The 25,085-nt window shown below is 36.6% G+C and overlaps 1 protein-coding gene across 1 annotated transcript in view; it reads left to right on the top strand.

Annotated features, from left to right (window-relative positions):
* The window catches only part of cntfr (ciliary neurotrophic factor receptor), a 209,681-nt gene extending 185,025 nt beyond the window's left edge, over positions 1 to 24,656 (top strand). Inside the window, exons 8-11 of the mRNA XM_087791388.1 lie at positions 16,406 to 16,474; positions 16,619 to 16,736; positions 22,569 to 22,695; positions 23,671 to 24,656. Of these exons, the coding sequence (XP_087647514.1) occupies positions 16,406 to 16,474; positions 16,619 to 16,736; positions 22,569 to 22,695; position 23,671 (315 nt within the window). The 3' untranslated portion in view covers positions 23,672 to 24,656. The remainder of the gene's footprint in view (positions 1 to 16,405; positions 16,475 to 16,618; positions 16,737 to 22,568; positions 22,696 to 23,670) is intronic.
* Positions 24,657 to 25,085: the final 429 nt, after the last annotated feature.

Here is a 25,085-nt window from a genome sequence, read left to right as displayed (position 1 = left end):
CAATTGAGGCAATAAGCAGAAGAAAATTGAATCCTTTGTAATCTGTTCTCATAGTTGGATAAAATCTAGTGTAAACTATGATAATGAAGGAAATGAAATGGGTTGTTTTGACTAGAGAGGAATAACACAATAGGTGGATATGTTTTATTTTCTATGGCCACAGACGAAAAGTTATGAATTGTTCCTTTACTCAACTTTCATGTCGTTCTGTTTTTTTTACATACAGATGCTGAACGTAACATTATTCATAGAGAAGACTATTCATACATATTTAACACGTCAAATAATGAGGTCGTTTTTCTTCTTTTTTTTTCCCCTTCAAAATGTAGTGATCATGCAATTACTCCTGTTTATACGACCTTTGATCAGTAAACAAATGATGCTCTTCAGTTACAAATCCATGTCGATTGTTTTGACGATTCATAGCGCTGCCCGCCAGGACCTCGGGCTATTTTATTCAAATACGAAAATGAATTCCCGCCATTAATACGCCCAGACACGTCCCCACGCTACAATTAATTCATAATGATTTAAATATTTACGTTATTAAGAAGAAGAAAAAAAAGAAGGAAAACAGCTTATAGCGGCGGCTACTGTAGCTCCTCCTAATGTATTGCCACTTGACAACGCTAACTCGATTGACTCCGATGTGTGTCGGGCAGACGAGGCGGTTAGAAGAGCCTTCACATGTCACATACTATGTTTCAGCCGGAGACCAAGGCGAGGGACTTATTAGGTTGATGCTTTAAGAAAAGCCGCTCGGCCGTCCGCGGGAAACGATGGGATGGCTGGCCAAGATATATATGGATTGATGAAGTGTCGGTCAGAAATATGGAGAAGGTTAGAGGTTAGGATCAGTAGAGTGCAGAGAAGAAAAGAGAAATAGACTATGAAGCAATTTTTAAAAGAAGAATCTTTAAACACTGTTGAACGCAAATCTTAACAACCTCTTAACTCATCAGACACTTATTAGCGGACATTATGCTAAGAAATCAATATATATTTTAGTCAAAATGGATTATTCATATCAAGACTTTCTTTCATAAAATAAAATAATTTTGATAATATAAAGTATTTGTTGTTCATTTAAGAGGAGCTTTAAAGAATTTAGATTTTAATTATCAAAGTATACTAAGAGTAACTGTCGGCTAAATTTCAGCAGAAAGCAACTAGCTTTGTTATCCACTTGCTAAGCTAGCTAGTCCAACATTTTTACAGGTTTAAACAGAATAAATACTTCTTTTAACAGTTCCTCCATGACGTGTCTTTGCAATAGCAAGCAGATGTGTGCTTTATGGGGTGATAAATCAGAAACCATGAGTAAAAAAATGTTTCTTTTAAAAACATAAAACTATGGTAAAGAGTGAGGGAAACACTTATTTGGTGAAAAATAGGCGTTTTAATGATGAGATTCTAATTCCTATTAATGGAAAATGATCCATGACCTTGTTGAGAAACAAGGGATTCAGACCTGAATTAAAGAAATAAGGAGTGATCGTGCGGTGTATAATCCTGAAAATAAAATGATTAGCAGTGGATGATTTAGTGATGACTAAAAAAAAAAAAGATCATAGCATGGATTTCATAATAGGCTTCTGATTGAAGGGATAAACGCATGTGCTATCCTACATGTGTGGTGACGTCCCGCTCGTCAGACTTGAAAGAACGCAGGTAATAGTTGTGGTTGGATGTTTGAAAAGCAGCATTACTCACATGAGAGGATGTCAGTGTGAATGCCAAAAAAGATGAAAGCACCTCTGCATGCAAAGGGGATTTTTTTTTGGAGAAGCTATCAGTTACAAGGTGTTTCAAATTAAAGGATGATGAATGAATGGCGGAGGTGAAAGCAGTTGGGAATAATCCAAGCTATGGCATGAGCTAAGTGATGAAAGATGGAAGACTCGGGTAAAAACAAAATACCTTCTAATGCAGGAATAATGTGTATTTTCACGTGTATTGATGACGACATGACAAACAACAGTCCAGATATTAAAGACTTGTCTTGGATTCAGTCGCACCTGTGAGAGAAAAAAGGCTAAAAATAGTATTTTTTATAGAGGTGTTGTGGTGGAACAGTTTCAGCTCTCGTTGACAAGATATCATCTCTGGTTACAAGAGGTGAAGCCAAGGGAGTGAGCTGAATGTTGTTTGTATTCTTCTGTCCCTGCTGCTGAGCCCGGGAGTCGACGCTAGCTCGCCTGCTGTCTGTTAATATCAGAGCGATACCTGTCAAGGCACAGGCAGCGGCAGCACAATACTTTCTGGGTTTGTGTGACTCACTGTCCTCTGAGGAAGTCTCTCTGACACACTGTCTGTCTAGCTTTCATTAAATACTGTGAACTTGCTCATGTTCTGGTCATGATCGCTCATGCCTGTTTGAGAAAGAGAAGATGAGAGTGAATTACTGCAACCCCCCCCCCACATTATGTTTAATAAAACGCTCATTAAACATAATGGGTTTTGTTTATCATCACCTTTTTCTGTGAGAGAGTGATTTGATAATAATGGTTTGAAATGAACTGTTTAAAAAGTATTGAAGTAGATTTAAACGAGGCTTATTATTCATTTGACATTACTTAGCAACAGATGAGGAAATATTCTTGACTTTACAAGACAGCTTTTTCTATAATAATTAGCTGGGGTTTTTTTAAGCCTGATTCACACCTATTATCGTTAAATAATGGATTGACAGGCAATTGCGACAATTTAATTTGTATTTTGTGGTTGAGTTTGTGTGAAATTCAAGGCCAAGTACGCCAAACGTTTTATACAGCCCAGAAAAGATTTAAATACATATGTAGTCGGTTAAAAAATGTTTTAACAATCATTTAAAGGGCATCTAATGTGTTGATTTAAATGTCTCCTAAATGTATCTTGGACCTCTATTGTACTCATCAGTATCTGTCTGTTTGTACAAAACTCTATTTTAATTGAAATATACTAGAAAATGTAGTTAAGCCCCGCCCCCTTTCTACTTGTTTACCATAGCCACACCCACTCTGCTGTGATTGGTCAAACATCAAGGGACTCGTTTTGTAAACAAAGAGGGGTGCGATTACAGCTGACTGAAGACGGAGGGAAACAGTTATTATGTTATCTCCGAGATTTCATACATAATAGCTTCAAAAAAAATCATAATGATGAGGGACTTACTGCATCTTGGAGAGGAAGACTTCAAAATTTGAAACATGTGACTGAGTCAGGAAGGTTTTTTACATTAGTTGCTCTTTAAATTACTTAATTTTACTTCCAATATGATGTGATTTTTGCATGCAAAGATTACGACAATTATCTGTTTCTGAAATGATTTCCATATAGTACAATTGGCATAAACAAATTAAAAATAAGTCCAATATACAATTTCAAAGGAAGACCATCTTGTTGTCTCTTTAATAGAACATTTTTTCCTACCTAAGAATGTGTCTTTTATTCCATAGTGTAATTGAGTTTAACCAGCTTGGTATAGTATCGATAGTGTTTTTGAAACCTTCCACAAGTTTTTTTTCAAATATGAAAATCAGGCAATAAAAGTCAGTCCCTGTTGAAAAATATGTGAGGAGTAAACATCCTAGAGAATTGATTTAGAAGTTATACTGATAAAAAACATTGTTCTACAGTCAAGAGTGTGTTTTCAAGGTCTGATATTATGCTACAGTTTTTGGACCCCAGTGTATCACTGTTTGAAGTCAACACTGTATAAAGTCGAAAGGCAGAGCAACATGAACTGTCCTTGAAACAAATACAAATTCATCCACGTTCTGGAACTCTTGAGGGAAATTGCATATAGTTGATCCGGAAGAATCATTTAATGTAAAACCGTACAGACACATCTGTATTCCTCTAAATGCTCAGTGAATTGTTCCGTTTCTCATGACCTGTTTCCACCGCGACCTCACGCTCTCTTAGGCGAGACCAGAGCCGGAGCCTCTCACCGCAATTAAAGCACTGGACCAGCAACTGTGATAAGAACACTTTCAGATTGCTCAATATTCTCTGAGCTGTATATAAAGAAAAAAAAAAACTGCATTCCGCTGTGCTGTAATTGTCCCGGGGGGAGGAGATGTTGGACACACAACTGAAAACACATACACACACTTGTAGTTTGCGATGCATACACCATCTGGTTAAGCATATTCATATTAACGTTCTTGAATTGTTATTCCACTGAAGATGATTACGAGAAGGTCTGCAGGAAATTGCATCTAAATATTCACGTTAGTTAATGTTTCAATGCTTCGTGACTTGGACACAGTGATGGCGCTCTTTAATATCAGTCTGTGTACTTTGAAACGTACTTTCCAGCCAGAATTCAGCAAGAGAAATCAGACGTGACACACCCTTAATGTCTGCAGGATCTCTATACATGCACTCTAGACAATTTAGCCTGTACCCACTATAGCTATCATCCCACCTCCGTCTTACTTTCTGTGCCTTTTTACCTCTACCTGACCAACCTTTTATATATCTCTCAATCGCTGTCCTTTTAACCAAAGTCTTCCTTCCGCTGGCTGTTTTCTATTATCTGTCCATCCCTCTGTGTTTTTCTCCGCTAGGCGTCCACACACAACCGTCTTTGCCAAAAGTCACTTTCATACTGTAAGCACTTAGTGGGATCAATAGTAAGTGTGTGTCATAGATTATGTACAAACTCTTGCTGTTCTGTCCCTGTTTTCCTCATTAGTGTCTAATTCATTCTGGTTTTAAGTGAACAAATGCTGATATACTGACATGGATTCCTTTAAGTACTATTAGCCTTCTCTGTACATAATATTTCTTGGGTTTATCTCTGCCTCTACCGACTATCTTGTTTCCTACCTCTCCAGCACTCAGCCATCCACACTCCCCCCCCCCATCACCCTCTCGTCCATCCGTCTTTCCGTCCAGGCATTAAGGCGGCTATCAAACCATCCATCCCTCAAACCAGCCATTTGTATCTATGGGTGCACATGATAAATGCTTAGACCTTGTTTGGGGAAAACATCCCATCTAAAGGACACTGGCACAGACAGACCATTTATCACAAACACAGACAGGTGCACACACACACACACACACACACACATTTGGCCTCTCCAGCTCTGTTGCGGAAGTCACACTTCTTGGAGTAGTTTCTAGAAAAAATAAATACTGAGCATTTTGTGTTACTATATTTGACATTTAAATAGTCCTTGTATGTCTTGAAGTGAGTTTTCACTGGGTAAAATACATCGCAAAAACAAGTTAAAAAAATGAATATTAATTGTGTTTGTAATGTAGTTCAGTACTCCCTTGGTTTTAAAAAATGTACTTATTGTTATATTGTTCTCATGATATAGATAAATCTACAAACGTGTTGCATTTGGTGTCAAGTGTATTTGACAAACTCTTAAGCGTTTTAAACTATCTCATGTATTTAATAGGAAATAAACTGTCTAACTGAAAGTTACACACCACATGAAAAAATGTAAGATGGATCTAAATCTTACACAGTTGCAGTAGATAATACCATCTAAGCTTTTTCTTTTTAATCTTTTTTTCTAGTTAGATCACTTAGTCTCTTAGGGTTCAACGTATACCCTTTAATTGACTGTATTATTGTTTAGAAAAAAATGTTTGCTTTGGGGGGTATTTTTATCCGTAATTATTTTTTCTAACTGAATGTTATACTTTCTAGACAGTGTTTGCTGCAGTCAATATAAAGTGAGATTTGAATTAACTTACTACACTTAAGCATAACAGTAGGTCTCAAATGTTGTGCCTCTTGTCCATCAGACGGTGGTAAAGGTCACAATGAAAAGATAATATTAATAGAACTAGGCTAAAGTTTTGGGGAAATTTCTTGAAGGACTGTAAATTGTAACAGTTTCTCAGAACTAGGTATTGGCAATGTGCATTTTGTTCAAGTTATTATTATTAAGTTATTGTTATATTTGTCCATATTTGGGAGTTGTTGCTGTAATTGAAATAAGGGAATGTCGGAATGTAGGCAGGCGTTAATAAGCTTCTGCCTGAGCCTTTTCAGTCGAATTATGAAAAGTTTTATGTTTGAAATGTGTAACACAATTAAAATAAATTGAACTGAAGTGTTATTGGATACTGAGTATAAACACAACTAACACATCTGTAGTTCACACACACACACACACACACACACACACACACACACACACACACACACACACACACACACACACACACACACTCACTGGGCTCTATCACTTTTGGCTGCTTGAGTGTCCCACAAAGTATTTAATATTCTGGTAGTCATTTTCAGATACAGACCTAATTTCACTCAGGATGATTATTGATCTCCATCAGATTTCAGAAGGATGGAACTAAAATAAAGTGAGGGTAAATCTCCTGCAACTCCTCGTTCCTCCAGACATCGTCTGTTGCTTCTCGCACCAAGGATTGCATAAAAATAGTTGGTGTTGTCAACATGTACTGTATGTTACAATACAATTAAACAACATGGTGAGACATATAAGATACAGATAAAAGTAAATAATAAACGAAATATTCTTAAAACATAATGGAATATGAACCAAAATGCTGCGTTCTCTCTAAATGGCCATTACGGATGTGAAATATTCAACTTCTACAGATGAGTTCACACGGCTCTCATAAAGTCGTTCACCGCCAGACGAATTACTCTCTATTTTCAAATTACACAGCTTTTGGATCTATTTCTTTCTACCTCGTGTCGGTTCTGATCTCTCCTGGCTCGTACTTATGCGTTTTAAAGGGCTTTTTGTCAATGGTTGGTTTGCCAGACGTTAATGCGGTAAGGACAGGCAATCATGTTGATCACGGGGGCATGAAGTCACCACAAATGACCTGAGAAGTTTCCTCAGAAGAGTTTCTGGACTTGTGATGTAGTGCAGACACTGGAATGAGGACGTTAGAATTAAATAATATTAGCTTGATTATGCTTTTATAGTGCAGTATTATAGTGTTGGTGTGCACTAGCAGGTGTGTGCACTAACAGGGGTGCTGGTGCTTTATTCAACTTTTGTTGATTTTTGTGTCACGATGCAGAACATCACGTTGTTGTAGATCTGCACAGACACGGTTCTTGCGTGCACGGATAAACTATCTTCCCATTCTTTCAGTCACAGGAATCGGCTACAGTTTAGTCTACTAATATAGATGATACTGTACGTCTTCTTATATGGTTTCGGGTCACAGTGGCACAAGCTTCAGCAGGGAGGCCCAGACTTTCCTCACACCCTGCTATTGGTTTGGACCCATAGACATTCCCTGTCCAGCTGAGGGTCAAAGTCTTTCAAATGTATCCTAGGTCTTCCTCTAGTCTCCTACAGGTGAGAAATCCTGGAGGCATCCTAATCAGATGCCCAAGCCCCCTGAACTGACTTCACACCCAATATTTAAGAGAAAATCCAGAACTCTAGGAGGAAGTCCAGCCCCCTTACAGAGAAAATACTTTTTGGCCGCCTGTAACCACGTTCTGGTTCTCCCAGTCTATACCCACCATTAATGAGCCTTTTGGCTTAGCTCTGTTTTTACCACCACGGATCGGTGCAGTGTCCCTAATGTCACGCTCCATTCTTCCCTCACTCGTGACCAAGACCCCAAGATACCTAAACTCCTCCACTTGGGGGCAGGATCTAATCCCCAACCCGGAGAAACCTCCCCACATTGTTCACGACTGAGAACTCGGAAACAAATGACGAATTAAAATCTGTCACCAAGGCTAATTTTTAAAAATGAAATCTCACAAAATCATCCAGGCACGGTTTGAACGTATACTCCAGTCAATTTACTCCCTTTAGTAGCAAGTCTCTGTTGCATTAATTAAATTAAAGCTTGCATTAGTTAAACACAGCCTGGAGGTCTTCTCTCGGCGTATGCGCTCACTCCCTCGCCTTCTCCTCTTCACAGGGATTTGAATGAAAATACATGGTCTTTCAGTTTCATCCGGTTTATTAAAGTTCCCTCAATGTAATTGTAGGTACACATCATAGCCGGGACAGAAAACCAAACAGGGTTAGTTCACCCGAAATTCACAAATTTTCTACTCACCCTCATGTTAACTAAGGGTTTGGATTATTTTCAGAGTAATTTGTTACTTTTTAGACTTATGGGCAAAAATGTTTGTTCATTTTAGTGTAGTGACTCGAGCTCAGTGCTCAGTTTTTTCTGGAACAATTCCTCTTGTCGAAGCTTCAATACAGAATGGACATTACACACTTACAGTATGGAGGTATTTAGATATTTTAACTGTGTCATTTTGGTTGAAGATGAAGAAGACGACCACTGAGCTTTACTCTCCACACTAAAAAAGACACATCTTTGCCTGTAAATGTAAAAAGGAACTGATTTCTCTGAAAAGAATCCCAACCCTTACTGGACATGAGTAGAAAATGAGTGAATTTTGGGGTGAACTATCATATTTATTTAGGTTTCAGAGAAAATATTATGAAATAGTAAATGTATTAATAATACATTTATGATGCATTGGTGACACCACATCCGTATCAATCTCTAGTTATGTACCCGGGAGACTATCCTTTCAGCAAAGAGCAGCCAGATGTATAAATAATACTGTTGTTGTTTTTCACCGAGTCATAAGAAGTCTGTCGCACTGTGTGATAGCCAGAGGCGTCTAGTTCTGAGGTCAGCCGCCAATGAATGAGCCGCACTGCTCTGGTAGTTCAAACACAGAACGTCGCTCCCTTCAGTTCATCAGCTGTTGTCGACTCGTTCATCACACTTCAGTCATGGATCCGACATGGGAATCGAAAAAGATAAAATACATAATGGCAATTTCAGTCCGACAGCTGTCAGTCAAAGTGATAAAATCCAGATCGGCTCCCTTATGACAAAAGCAGAAAATAAGCAGAATGAAAACAACATGAGAAGTGTGTGACTGTGTGTGCTTCCAAAGCTGGCTGGTGTGTACCTGAGTTTTAAATATAATATGTTGTGAAAGCCTTCATGACATCATTACATGTGCAGTAACAAACAACAGCCTCACACTCCCATAAATAAATGAATAAATAAACCATATTTGAACAACTGTGTGTCATAAAAAAAGTGTACATTTTCAATATTTAATAGTGATTATTACTGATATAGTGGCAAGAATCTGACATCAATGGTAGTTACTAGATCTAACATCAAGACAAAAAGAAACATTCAACGTGTATTTAATAATATACTCATATCAGGGATCAGTGGCAGCTCCAGAGATTTTCTCTCGCAGGTGCTAAGGGGATGTTCAACACTTAAATGTCAATTAATTTGTTGCTTTAAGTGTGTCTTAAATAGATCTTGGACCTCTTTTGTACTCATCAGTATGTGTCTGTTTGTACAAAACTCTCTTTTAACTAAAATATTTACATTAGAAAATATGCTTAAGCACATCCCCATTAAAAGCACTTTGTTTTTCTGGAGATGAAATCTCATTTACCATAACCACCTGCTGTGATTGGTCAAGCATTGTGGTTTGTCACCACGAGTCATCAATCCTTAAAGTGGTCACCTCCAAGGAACTCTTTCTTTTAAGAAAAGGTACCTTGAAATTGGGGCGTTTATTTTGGAGGTTCGCATCGGATCTCTTTGAAAATGATAGTTTAATAATGGTGAAAATTCCATCAAAGTCGAGCCCTGAATACAAATTAACAGCAACAGAAGCAACCATTGGCCAAAGACGATCACCTGTTTGGACAACATTTTTTTTTTTCCGTGTCTCTTGGTCAAGGTGAATGACTTCCCTGGCTTCCAGAAAAAAAAAAATGTTGTGCCTCCGGGTCACCTTGACCCTGATAAGCGCGAGGGGTTAAGACTGAAATATAGATTTTTTAATTATTATTTAATTAACATTTTAACAACATTACAAATACTGTTCAAACACATTCACACATTACGATTTTTTTTTTTAAATCATTAACATTTAATGGGATTTCTGGACAAGTGCAATTGCTATTATAGGCGTAGCTAAAGCACCGACTATTTCCAAAGCACTCTTACTCTGCATCGGAATGCTCCTCGAAAAGTCCCTCATGCATGTCCATTACAGAACAATAACTTAGATAAAAGTAACTCTTTCAAAAGTACAAATATCGAAATAAACCTACCTGCCTAACCTTCTTTAAAAGACTGGATAAAAACAGTTCTTGTCGTAGTCTGGAACCTTATTATTTAACCCTTGTGGGTTCACCTTGACCCACAGACAATCAGACGGGATAACTCTAACACATTTGTTTTCTGGCTTTCGGGTCACCTTGACCCGGAGATAACACGAGAGTTGAACATATACACAGGATCATACCTCAAACTTCTGATAAAATAGACTTTCAACAATAGGGACGAACGGTAGGAAAAATGATTATTTTCCAATTTATTCTCATGTTAAACCTTTTTTTTTTAACACTTCCCATTGCTACACTTTTGAAAATGTGTCTTTTTGTCCGACCTAATCACAAAAGACAGCTCATAAATCGTGATAATAATGACTCGGCTCTCGGCGCATGTTGAAGAAATGTCTGTTCTACACCTTTTAAAATACCACACTGACAGGACAGTTATGGATTTGCTACATGTGACTTTCATAAGCACTTTTTAAAAAATTCTGGCACCAGATCAAAGGGACAATATAAATATGGCGGGTTTTTCCGCGGCGGTGTTCATACATCACTGCCACAGAAACGCTCATGCACGGCCATCCATTATCCTCAGCCGCCGACTCTCTGTGCGGGGTCATGGGAGGCTGGAGCTGATCCCAAAACATATTTGGCAGAAGCCAAAGTTCAGGACGGACGAAGAAAATTCCCAAATGTTTTCACTGATTATCATTCTGTACGCCTGCAATCCGAGGATTTACATCCCTTACATTTAACGTCGGGATGGATAAAAATCACATTTGCAAAAAGTGGCACGAAGATTTTGCTAAACAAAAAGGAGGGTTGAATACTGATGACAAAGTTTTGTCTAAAGACGCTATCACTCGTTTATTTAGTGAAAAGAAAGTGTTTGTCATGATTGTCCGGGCGTCTTCGCTCCCTCCTTCGGTAATTGCTGCGATGACAATCCCGGCTTCAAAGACAGAAATACTCTTAAATGTGTGTGTGTTCATGCCTGACTGGGAGGAGAGTGTGGTGGAAAAATGGGAGCTGTCAATCAACCTAATGAGACCAACCTTCTTATTGTATACACAGAAAGAGAGGGGGAGAGAGAGAGCTGTATCGTGGCTGTAGAAGTGCCATATAATTGGGTTTCCTTTCCAGGACAACAGACATGCTCACTGGATTAGATCTGACCGCCGACGCCAGTTCTTTCCATGTCTCCTTTTCTCTGCTTTTCTATCTCTTTAGGTCCCTCTATCTCTTCAGCATCACACCCCCCGCCCTCCCTCCACAGTTGTGCTGCTCTTTTTCTTCTTGCATCTTTTCTTTCATTAAACACTGCTCACAGCTTTCTACTCAGTGTTTAGCAAGAAAATGTCTGTTCTCTCTCCCCATCTCTGCTACTATAATTGTATATTTCTTTTTACCACAAACAACATTAAACAAACACTTCATACTAGTTGCAGGAATTTCCTTTCATTTTTTTTTGAATTCCAAATACTTTCTTACTTGAGTTTTTGATCGATTTTTTTTGTGAAAGTGAAAGTTAAGTTATCAGCATAAAAGAAAAATCACACAAGAAAAAATAACAAATATGAAAGGAAGTTGTATAGATGGATGCTAAAAAAAGAAGAAAAAAAAGGTCACTAAAGAAATAAAAATCAAGAGTAAAATGCTAGAATAAATCTCTTCTTTATTGTTTGTTTATGTTGGACTAGATTTCAAAATGGAAGTGTCTGCTTTTATAATTTTCTTTTCAGCAGTGATTTGAGCAAACGCTTTATTATGTAGGAGGAACACACTTTTATTTAAGGCTTTTTAAGTTAAGTGGTATCTTCAGGAGCGCCATAATAATGATAAGTGCCTTGTTTATTCAGGAGATTCGGCTGATGGCGTTAATTTAGGAAATGGCTTTGACTTTTACATCCACAGTCGTAAATTGTTTCATATTTTTGCAACCAATTATTTAAAAATATTTACTTCTACAGTTATCTGTTGATCATGATACATGTTTCTTTTCCTGTCACCACAAGTAATCCTTGCTGCCAAACCCAGAGCTTAGATCTTAGTTTTGCTCAAAATTCTATCACAAAGCCACTGAGATCATTCACTGAAATAAAGGGTGGAAAAAAAGAAAATAGTTTCTAGCACGAATGACAGCGAGTCTGAACTTTCTCACTGTCAAGAATCTCCGAGGAATGTTCGCATCACTGATCTCTGCCCTCTTTTATTGTCCAGCTTTCTTTAAAAGCCCTCCGGGAGGAGAAACATTTTTTCTCTTTCTGTCTCTAAATCAATTTCTTTATTACAAATGCAACAAGTAAGTGCGATCCATGTCTCAAACCACTCGACTTGTGTGAGTTCTGGTGACCTTTTTTCCAGCTTCTAAACCAGGTTGACAGAATCATCAGCTCCGACGTTGAATATTTATGCTCAAACGTGTCGTTTTGTGCCGAGCAGACTTGCAGTGTTTACCATCCATGTGGGTTTATTCCCTTGAGAAATCCATTATCATTACTCTAAATATGGAACATGCTGCTCTTTATTCACTTGAGACCAGAAGAAGAGGTTTTGAAAGTGCATATTCAAAATAGAATTTCCCTCAGAATATTATATTTTAGATTCTGACAAGGAATCATTTTCAGGAATGTTTTTTTCTGATTGACAGAAGCCCTGGATGGAGTCATGAAAGCAGAACAACTGAGCACGATCAACTATTTTTAAGAAAAACATGAGAAAAAAAGTGTTGTCTTGCTCTGTACCATAATTGCACTAACACAAGTTATTTAGTGAACAAATACGGTGTTGCTCCTTTTTGGTTCTTTATTTTAGTTTTGGTTTCAAAAAAACATTTGAGAAAATATGAAGTGAACTGTAAAGCAAAGAATTTCTCTTTTCCCCAAACTCATTTGGCGACAAAAAGTTTTCCTTCTTTCTTTCTACTCACAGTTTAAACCCAAACCATACATGACTTTTATCATCCTAACATTCCAATACAGAAAACTTAAACTAATGTGTCGATTTAAGTGTCTCTTAAATAGATGTTGGACCTCTATTGTATTCACCAGTATGTGTCTGTTTGTGCAAAACTCTCTTTTCATTGAAATATTTACATTAGAAAATGTGCTTAAGCCCCGCCCACTGAAAAAGCTTCAATTTTTCATTTACCATAACCACACCCACTCTGCTGTGATTGGTCAAACAACATCATCAATCCCGGAAGTCTCCACCTCCATGGGACTCGTTGTATAAACAAAGCAGCGTGTGATAACAGCTGGCTCTCTCCCTCTCGTTCGCCGAGATTTCAGATTTTATAAAGTAATAAGTTCAAAATGAGAGACTTACTGCATCTTGGAGAGGAAGACATTTCAAACATGTGAGTGAGTCAGGAGAGATGGGTTTTGACATTTGTTGCTTTTTAACAATACTTTTGTTGTAACTTCAACGATGCCACAAGTAGACCACATACAAAAGATTCAGTTCAGGAAAGACACAATATAATAAACTTCGGCTCCATTTTTCCTGTTTTAGATTTCTCTACTTAAACATCACACTTTTTTTTTTTTTCATACAGTCACAGTTACCTAAAATGAAACATATGCGTGAAGAATCATCCTCCATGTGCTTGAAAACATCCATAAGTGGAAGACGTTAAGTCATGTCTGGATTCGGTGGGTGGACGACATGTAAGCAGAACACGTCAGATCTGGTTTGCAACACACAAACACACTCCCTCATCCAAACACTCGCTCGCACAACGTTGTTATTGTGTTCAACTAATTAAATAAGGCTTGTAAATGAAGACTCCCCGATAAAGCCTCAACTTCCTTCCAAACAAAGAGTAAGAGGTTGGAACGGATCGAGAGACTTCAGATCAAGCTGAAGACGAGGTTCAGTTTTTTTCCAAGAGATTTATCTGGAAAATAAGTTTTCAATATATGTTCCAAAAGTTTTGCTGTGGATGCAGAGCTTTTATTCAGGTGGAGAATTGATTAATTTGTTTTATTCATGGAACTGATTCTACTTCCTTTGATCATATTTTCCTTATTTGTTTCTGACTTAGAAGCGTGGGGGGGGGGGTGAGTCTGATTCATTTTTTATTTAAATTCTATTCAATGTAGACTATATTGATTCAGCTGCTCAGTCCAAGTTTGGGTCATGTTTTTTATCGATTTATTTCCAAAAAGATAGCTAGTTTTGCATTTCACGCCCACGACCTTAAAAAGAAAGTTGCGAACAAATCTTACCAGCCAACCATTTGTTTTTTCGGTGTTGCTCATTTGGCAGACACCATTGAAAATATATCCGATTCAAATCCCACGAGCTTCGTTGTTTGTGTTGATGCGTCTTGTTAGGCTGGCAGACAGTAGAGGGGGGCACTAAATCATTTGTTCAGGCGGAAAAATAAGTCTTTCTCATCACATCATTAGCCAAAAAAAAAGCCGAGGACGAACAGACAACAAACACACTAAATTACAGAAGAGAAGCGGCAAATCATTCACTCATGCACTCTAACATTAACTTTATTCCCACCGCCAGTTAGTAAGTGCACGCGGAAAGCTTTCAAAAGCTGGCATCCGTCGTTGGGTTATAAAACGTGGCACTGATGCCAACGCTCGGTGTTGGAGTCATGAATAATGCCGGTGGTATTACAACACGCGTGCCGGGATGGAGGTTTTGAATCAAGTGTTGAGGCCGCCAGGGCTTTTGAGATCAATCATTTTTTGTCTCTGTGCACTAACTTGACTTTTTTTTTTTTTTTAACAAAGCATGACACATGCGGTTTTCAGCCGAATGATTCAAAGGTTGCATCAAACTACGAAGTTATTTATTGAATGCAAAACAGCTAAAAAACTGTGTTGGTTTCACTGAGCTTCATTGATTTCAGAGTCAACGCAGGAGATTTAAGAAGTGGTTCCTTCAGCAGACAATCTTTTTGTGGAGATGCTGACTTCATTTTCCACCAGGATACGGCACCTGCCGGCGCTGCCAAAAGTTCCAAAACCTGGTTAAACAACCATCAGTGCTTGATTGGCCAGCGAACTCGCCAGACCTGAAGCCCACAGAGAATTTATGGGGCATTGCCAAGAGAAGGATGAGTGACATGAGACCGAACAATGTAGCAGAGCTGAGCCTGAGAAACCTGGTTGTTTATAAGACATGTCTCTAGAACAACACTGCAGAAAACTGGACAGAAACTTTATCAACTTAAAATAAGAAACATCTCTAAACTTGGGGAAATTATGTCACAACACGATCTGGAGCTTGTAATCCATGGTTTGTGTCTTCTTGTTTGGACTTTTTTAGCAGTTTATTTTTTTTAATGTCTTAAGAAGAAGGAGCTGTCTCGCCTGCAGTTAACACGAAACTCTGTTGCGAGAATTCTGACCCGCTCTTGTAGAAGAACTCACATTTCCTCGATCCTTAAAACTCTTCACTGGCTGCCAGTTTCTGTCAGGATCAATTTTAAAATTCTGGTTCTTACTTTCAGAGCTATTCATGGTCAGGCTCCTCCTTACATCAGTGATCTGATACAGCCTTACACCCCAGGCTGTGCAGGGTTTTTCTTGGCTCTTTTAAATATATATTTTAACTTTGTTTTGTTTTTGATTGTTAAAGCCCTTTATGAACCTGGTGAAAAGGCACTTTACAAGTAACCATTACTTACATCCATGCTATGCCGCATTGAGGCAGAAATTCATGCAAAAGGGGCCTAAACCAAGTACTAAGTACATATAGATTAGATTACATTATAGATTTCAATAATTATCAAAATTAAATCAAATTAAGGATTGAAACAATCTTGAATTGGATGTTATGAACCCATGTCATACATTAGTTTCACCTTGTAAATCTAATTGCTGGAATAAACGAACCGTTGCACAATATTCTACTTTTTGAATTTCACCTGTATATTGTTAATGAAAACATATGGAATATAACTTTCTCCGCACTCGTTCGTTTAGTTGGAATCAAGAGTCATATGATGCACTTTTAATAGCAGAAAAAATGTAAACAAATAAAAAGCTGATATGATTTTTTGTGAAATATACCAATCAATATTCTGAATTGTCAATAATTATGTTACTTCTTAGTTGATTTTTAGACACACTTTTTTTAAACAGCATCATCCATCAACACCTCTTGATTTATACTGTTTTTTACACTGATGACAATCGCTTGGTCGACGTGTATGAGATGAAGTGTCTTTCAAGTGGCTGATGACATCAAGACTTATTACCAATGGAAAAAAAACATCAGTGTAGTAAAGATACATGTTTTATTCTTCTTTTTCTACTTTCACTGATCTCTTGCTTGTCTTCATTTTTCCCTTGTAGGTGGAACTGACTGACAGCACCTCTCACACCATCACCGACGCCTACGCTGGAAAGGAATACATCATCCAGGTAACATCTTGGGTGGGAGAACAAAGAAGGAATTGTCCAGGCTGGAACGTAAAACCTGCGCTGAACTCACTGACAACCAATTATAATTCATGTTTTTTTGGAGGCTTTCTGTGAAAGAGATTGTTCTGTTCCGCTGTGTAACAGGTGGCTGCGAAGGACACGGAGATCGGAACTTGGAGTGACTGGAGTGTTGCTGTTCACGCGACACCCTGGATCGAAGAACCCGTGATAACTTCCACAACTGAAGTGGAGTTCCTCACCGGTGAGTTCTTTGTCTTACTCTCTATGTGGAATAACTTTTGTCTATTTAGGTAGCTTGTTCTAAACCAGTGATGTAAAACCAGTTTTTTCAAAATCAGCGTATTTCTATTTTTGCCTTTTAAAAAAAAATAGAAACTATAATATAAATATATATATAATATAAAAGACATGAATAAGTATGACTGTAGTATGATTTTTGGAATAAAAATCTGAATATCCTTTTGCGCATTAAACATTAATTTAATCTATTTAGGTGGATAAATATAGGCTTGTTTTTATAAATAAAAAAAAAATGGCAAAAAAGTAGTTACAAATTTGCTAGGTGAGACCAATTGATTCCTAAATAAGTAAGTAAGTAAGTAAGTAATATTTATTTATATAGCACTTTTCGAGACCAGGGTCACAAAGCGCTTAGACAATCAAAACAATACTCACAGACCTCAGAGCCCGAGCTGGGGTGTAAGGCTGGATCAGATCAGTGATGTAAGGAGGAGCCTGACCATGAATAGTTCTGAAAGTAAGAACCAGAATTTTAAAGTTGATCCTGAAAGAAACTGGAAGCCAGTGAAGAGTTTTAAGGATCGGAGAAATGTGAGTTCTTCTACTTGAGCGGGTCAGAATTCTCGCTGCAGAGTTAAATAAGCTGAAGATGTATTATTATATTATAAGGTTTTACTATAGGATGATTTCCAACAGCATTCTCTCACTCCCTCTCAGTGAACCCATCACTGCAGCTGTGTTCATTCAGCAAGTTTTTTTTTTTACCATCACCGCTCTCACCCTTGGTCATTATGTATGCTTTCATTTTTCAACTGCACCACTTCTTCAGGAGTTATTTTCACGGTGAGCATGTTATGCTTAGATAATCTTAAAGCATTCAGGTGAAGAAAAAATAATGGTAAATAGTAGTTTTAAATGTGCATGTCCAATCCTGTAGTGAAGCACAAAATCGCAAATAAAGAAGGTTAAAAGAAGCGCAAGAGAAATTGTATTATTTATTAGAGCCGCAGCTAATTGTAGCTCTGAGGAAAATAAACAAAATGAGAGAGAAAATGAAAAAAAAAAATCCTGTTTTCAATTGAAACTAAAATAATAAAAAATAAAAAAAATGCATAAATACATACATAAGTAGTTTAATACTTACTCCCACCGGAGGAACTTAAACAAGATGAATAATCTAGACTTGGACAAAAATAATTTTAAACTCAATTACAGAAAAGACGATCCAAATAAATTTAAAAAATGTTTATAATTATTTGAGTGATGACTTCAATGAGTCCACAATGTTGAGCAGATTTGGGTTTTGAAGTGTAAATAAAAAAAAACATCACGTATTCGTCGTTGTCCTGTACATATTATGGCATTTTCACATGCAAGTTTAAAAGAGCACAATTACATTCCATGAACATTTAATAAAGTCGTTCAGTTCAGTAATATATGCTCGACATGTGTCTTCTTCCATTTTTTTTTTTTAAATCAACCCAATACCAAGTTTTTACGGTACACTGGTGACTCCTAGAGGCCAACAACCGTTCTGAGAGCATGCATTATAAATTTTTTTTCATTTCGTTTTTTTCAATAAAGTTACAAACAAATTAAGATAAAATAGAATTTAAATGTATTATTTACGTTGTTTGTATCTTTCTATACTGTTTTAAGTACATTCGTTTGTTTGTTTTTTCTTTATTTAGATAATATATAGTGATAAAGAAACGAACAAATAATAAGAAATAATCTTTATCACCCTCTTAATATTTTTGAAAACTTGAAAACTGCAACTGTCTCTCTTTTCGCGCTTTGTTGAGGATAGTATAAAAAAAACACCAGATCCACACTCAGAGAGGAAACTAACTGTTTGTCAATAAAGTTCCTCCGAGGTGGTCTGACTTGAAGAATACATGTGTGCATGTAAAGAAACGAACCTTCTGTGGGCAACATATCGATTGTCTGTCCCAGAGATCTGAAACACACTTTCTTCATCTTTCTATTTTCTCTTCCCATCTTTTTTATTTTAAATGGCAAGCCCTCGAGTGCTGGTGAAGATAAAACGAAGCCCTTTTCTTTTCAATCATCAACTCCCTCATTTGACGTGAAAAGGGCAACATTCAGCGAGGATCGATATTCGTCTCCAATCGACACTGTTGAGTAATAGAGCCTCCCGCTGACAACCCTGACTCTAGTGGCCACTAGTGGCGGAGTGACACATTGCAATCGAGTTATAGCTCTTCTTTCTTCTGTCATCTGTGAATTCATCTGGTATCGAACGTGAGGTCATTGATGTACACATTTGGTCAAAAAAGTCAAATACATTTTCATTGTGTGAACTGATCAAAATTAAATAAAAAATATCTTTACTACTACAGGTTACTAATGGAACTTTAGCTCCGTATCTATATTAACTAGCCTTGAACTGATATACAATGCAGTCATTTATTGTGTGTTTAACTTTAAAATTAAAATATTAAAATTCTGACTGGTACCAAAATTGTCTGTTTTGAGAAACATATAGTATAATACCTAAGGGATCATTTAAATTAAAATTGTTATTAAATAATTTGTAATAAATAAGTTCAGTTGTCCATGCTGTTGGTAAAAATGACAAATAATATAAGTAAATAAAACTATTAGGATTAATATTCACAATAATATTCAAATATTACTAGTGTAATTCATAGCACTGGAATTAAGTGTTAATACATTTTTGAGAGATTAGATATAGAATTAATATATTTGAATATATTTCAAGAATAAAAAAACTGTCAATGTGAATTAATTAAAATTTGATTTGTTTTGTATCTATTTGTGTAGATTAATGTAGGCTTGTCTTTTTAAAAGTGGGTACAATCTTGATCATGACACGAAATTAAAATAAATTTGGAAAACTAAACAAACTTTTAAAGTTTTAGTCATATTTAATATAGTATATCACATTATTGAATGGTCGAATTTATCATTTTAACTTATGAAACTTCTGATTTTGTTAAGCATTCAATTCTTATTAAATCTATAATGTGGATATTTGGATAATTTTATCAAAACATTCAAATATTTTCAAAACAAATACATTTTTTTCCACACATTGAATTTGAAATTCTAATTCTAATAATTCCTAAATTATTTTTTTTAATTCAATATCTTTACATTCAATACAATCCAATAATATATAAATGTTGGTATAATATTCGAAGTTTTTCAATAAGAAAATTAACCTGTCAATATAGAAATGATTCAAGTTAATTATTAAAAAAAACTTAAAAAAATGTAACCTTTGAATTAAAATGAATATTAAATAGAATTATTTCAAAATAAATCCCTACAAAATACTGACTATATCTCTAATTTAAAATATTTTTTATCTGTTTTTTAACAGACACATTGTTGAGAGAGAGTTTCTTCTTTTTCTTCCTGATCAAATGTTGTGTTGAGGTGATCAATATGAATCCTCAGCATCATACTGCTGCAGTGCACTACATGTATGAGGCTGTATACAATCAGCGAAGACATGATGAATGATGAAGAAGCGCTTCAAAATCTATTAGTCATATTAAATATAAATTGACTCCTGACTGTTCCCAGAAGACCTAAATGGTGTGTGGAAAAAAAAACGAACTCTGCTTCAATGGCATCTTTTCCCAGCCTGTCTCAACCCATTTATCCATCCTCTCCCCCCCCCCCTCTCTTGTTACGCTCGCCTCACGACCGTCTCCGCCACATCACAAAAAAAATGGCTTCCTTCCTATTAGCAGCACCAAAGCAAACAGTTTGGGCTGCGGGCAGGAAGTATACTGAGGCGAGTCTGTGCTTATTTCACACCTGACTGCTTCGCTCTAGCATCAGCACTCCCGGTGCAGTCCGGCGTTCATTAATTGGGAGGACAGGGAAATTATATTCCATCCGGAAAAGGAATAACACATTTAAAAAAAAAAAAAAAAAAAGTATATTTGGGTTTCCAACACTGTATCTTTATTTATAGCCTCAGCGTTCACGTCTATAATGAAGTTTCACTTTTTAAACAACCCTCTTGATTTTCTCCTCCATTTTTTTTTTTTAAATCTTGCTTCACAACCTGCTGTGTGTGAGAATATTTTTTTTTTATGCGCTTCTCACTTCATAACCAGCTCGACAAGTCTGGTATTGATTGTGCTCACTGATTAGAATTGATTCAGCTCCGCAATGTACTTTCCTTTCTTTTTTTTTCCCCCTTCCTGTCGCAATGAGCTTCACTCACACTCCATTCATCAAAGATATATTATATCCCTGAGTGCACTTTTGCTTTGAAAAGAAAAAAGAAAAGTATAAAGGGCAGGAAAAACGGGAACAATGGGAGCGTTTGGGAAAAGACAACAGGCGTGCGATGTGGAAGATGCCGAAGACGTCTTGGGTTTTTTTTTGTTCTAAAAAATGATAGCGAGTAATTGGAAACGGCAAGAGACGGACTGAGGAACGTAGATGAGCTGACGCTGCAGCCGCTCGTGTCAAAAAATTCCGGGGCTCCAAACTTTTGGGATGAATGCTGAGTAAGCATGTTTTTATTCAGTCCGCGTGTATCTTGGCATCAAATCCTTAAACAAGAAATGAAAAATTAAAACCAGGAGAACTTCACGCGTTGACATTGATTTTTGTCAACTTTTCTTGACTCGGCTTGGATTTTAACAACTTGTCCAGAAATTCTGCCAAACTTGAACTTCTTTATTCACGTCATTATAAAATCCCTTTGATGATTGATTTTTATTTATGTATTCAGCTCCATCTTCTGAATCGCTAGAACCACCAGAATGAAAAGGTTATGCAGTAGGAGTGAATAATGTTTATTTATTAGTATATCACAAGATTCAACGGTCAAATTTAAAAAAAAAATTATGTGAAAGTTTTTATTGAAACTTTTGGTTTTGGTTTTGTTAAGTGTTAAATTATTGTTTTCAAAATCTTTTGAAATCTGTCATTTGAATATTTGGCCAAAAAACATTCAAAACATTTTTTCCACACATAGAATTAGAAATTCTAATTCCAATAAATCATGAGCCCCTTTTTTAAAACTCAATATCTTTCCATTCATATCCTTTTTTAAATTAATATATAAATATTGGTATAATATTCAAATTGAATTTTAATTCAAGTTTTTCAATTAAGAAAATCAACCAATATTTCTATATGTCAATATAGAAATTATTCAAGTTAATTGTTTGATTAAGATGGATGGATGGATGTATATATCGAGGGATGGATAGGTGGATGGATGGATAGAAAAGTAGATGCATATATAGATGGATGGATGGATGGATAATTTAATAAATGTATGGATGGATAGATAAGTGGATGGATGGATGGATGGATGGATGGATGGATGGATGGATGGATGGATGGATGGATACGAAGATGCATGTATAGATGAATGGATAAGTGGATGTATGGATGATGGATGGATACGTGGATTCATTTATAGATGGATGGATGGATGGATGGATGGATGGATACGAAGATGCATGTATAGATGAATGGATAAGTGGATGGATGGATGGATGGATGGATGGATGGATGGATGGATGGATGGATGGATGGATAAGTGGATGGATGGATAAATGGATGGATGGACTTTTTTAATCCCTTTTTTAATTGGGGAAATTGTTTATTTAATGAATATTAAATGGAATTAATAAAAGAAATGCTGACTATCTCTCTATTTTAGAATCTTTCAAATTTTCAAGATTGACATTTTAATTTCAACCATTCAAAATTCCAGCACCGTTATACTTCCATAGATTCACAATGTGACTTTCTCATCTTTAACAGACACATTTCTGAGAGAGTTTCTTCTTTTTCCTTCTGTCCACAGAGACCAAGACCTCGCCCATCCCTTCCTCCAACGCCCCACAGAAGGCCGAACCACCAGTGGGCAGAGCTGCTCGCCTCCTCACCTTCTTCTCTCCCTTGCTGTTAGGAATGTTGCTGCTCCTCATGTGGTGCGTCTACACTGACATATGAAGAACCAATGAAAGCTCCGAGGACTCTGGGAGAGACGCTGAGAACGGGGGGGAAAGTGAAAAGACACTCGTTAAACGGGTCATGTGTTGAAATTGAAGAAGAGGGAAAAAAAACGGATAAGGCTTTACAGTGTCATATTTTTAGGACTCAGTACGTGGCGCTCTATCCAAATAGTGATTTATATGAATGATTCATTGTGACATGTTGCTTAATAATGAGGCCAAAATTGGCCAAAAAATGTTCACCTTCCCGATATTGCAAAAAGAGAAAATGTTCCCAGAGTAATAAAATCTATTGCACACACTACATCACTACTAGACCTGGTTATAGATCGATCATGTGTGATGTTGATGTGGTGACGACAATAACATGACGTATCGTCAAACAAACACACAAAAGAAGAATATAACTCTTGATATGGTGAGAAGAAAATGTCAGTTAAATCAAAAGTTTACACAGTGGATTAAATAAGTTATTTATATAGGGCGACATTGTTCATCACAGGCTTTTAAATGAATTTTCTATTGAAACACAAATATCCAATTGCAAAATGTCTATTTCTTACTATATTTAAAGTAGCAGTTTTAATTACTTAACTCTACTTAATTTCATTAAATAAAAAGTGGGAGTGAGAATTTTAAAAAGGAAAGTACAAAAGTTCATTTCAATTGATCGGCAGCATGGCATTTGATTGGCTGTCAAAAATTATAATTTCTACAGTTAATAGTTGAAGTATTATTAACTAATACAAAACGCCCAAACGTTTGCCGGTCACTTGGAAAAATAGTGAAATAATCAAATAATAATTGACGTATTATTGCTTCAATCAAATGAATGTGTTCCAAGAAGCTCCAACAGTATTTATCATGTACTTGTACATGCCTGATTTTCCATGTAAAATTCTGCGTTTTCTTTATCTATGTTTAATGTCTTCTATTGTTTGTCCTCCTCAGATGTGAAGGTTCGACACCTGAGGTTTAGAGAAGCAGAAGGAGATGGAGAAAGAAGAAGAAGAAGAAGAGGATAACGAGGAAGTTGATTTTTTTTTTTGATTTTTTTTTTCTATTTTGCACATGTGACCAGGAAGCAGTGCATCGATGGTTTGGGTCCAAATCCAAGTTACTCACCGAAATACTTAGATATGAAGTCCGACGATGACAATGCGTCTCAGCATATTATTTTCTTTTTGACTTGTGGTGACGATGAGATTCTTCAGAGGAACTTTTGAGAAGTGGCATCCCCTTCATCATCATCATCATCAATGGAAGCGTTGGCACTTATATCAAAAAGGTCTTGTACTTCCACCTGGTGGCTGTTTATCGCAACTGCAGACTCATTTGTGCTTTCATCCAAAAAACAGTAAGTCTGTTGTTTGTTTTTTTCTTCGTCACGGACTGTTTACCTTCACCGCTGCACTGTTCACACACATACGCAGAGGATGTATATGTGTGGACCGTGCCTCTCTAGCGCCCCCTCATACAGCTAAATCATCATGCCAAAGACTCCACCAGTCTGTCCAATCTCTTGCTCAACACAGTTCTTTGAGCTCCCTGAACTTCGTGCCTGCCTTTGATGAGGAGAATTTGAGGCAAATCTTTTCGACCATTTCCACACAGAGGCCACAATAAAATAAAAAATAAAAAAGAAGACATTCAATCACAACCCTGAGAGCGTTCGCCCCGACAACCAGACCCTGATGGAAAAAAAGGAAGCTGCTGATCGGGAGGATCCGAGGACTCACACTTTGAAGAACTCAGTCGAGGATAGTCCGGCTTATGTAGACAATTAGCTGCCCATTCTGCTTCTGAGGAATCCGAGGAAAATTGGATTGTCCAAGATGTATAAAAGTGAAGTGAGATCTGGGTTTGAAGAGTTCTTTGCCCACATTATTTTTTTGTTTAACTTTGTATTGTTTTATGAAGCATTGATATGAGCTGATGTTGTTGTTTTTCATTCTGCTCTTTGCTGTAAAATAACACACAACACACTTTGCTTTCTTTACCAGAATCATTTTTTTGACTTTTCAGTTTCCAAGTATCACCGGTTTATATTATTTTACTAAAATAAATATCCACGTCTTTCTGTTGACTTTTTTCTTTTTCTTTTTTTTTTTTTCATTTTGTGAACCGAACAAAAAAAAACATATAGTCTGATTAGATTTTTTTTTATTTCATCATTCATAAAGGCTTAATTCTTCTCGATCCTATTTTGTAAACTATGATATGTAACTTTAACATTGAGCAAAAAGTTTATTATTTAATAATAATAATGATAATGATAATAATGTATGTATTAGCGGTAGAATGTCGTAACCTGTACCCGGGGTGTTTTTTATAGATGTATATACAATGACAGGTTTCAACCATTA

This window comes from Callionymus lyra, chromosome 5, assembly GCF_982586985.1.
Source record: "Callionymus lyra chromosome 5, fCalLyr1.hap1.1, whole genome shotgun sequence".
In the NCBI taxonomy this organism is placed as follows: Eukaryota; Metazoa; Chordata; class Actinopteri; order Syngnathiformes; family Callionymidae; genus Callionymus; species Callionymus lyra.
This window is presented reverse-complemented; position numbering and strand designations above follow the sequence as displayed.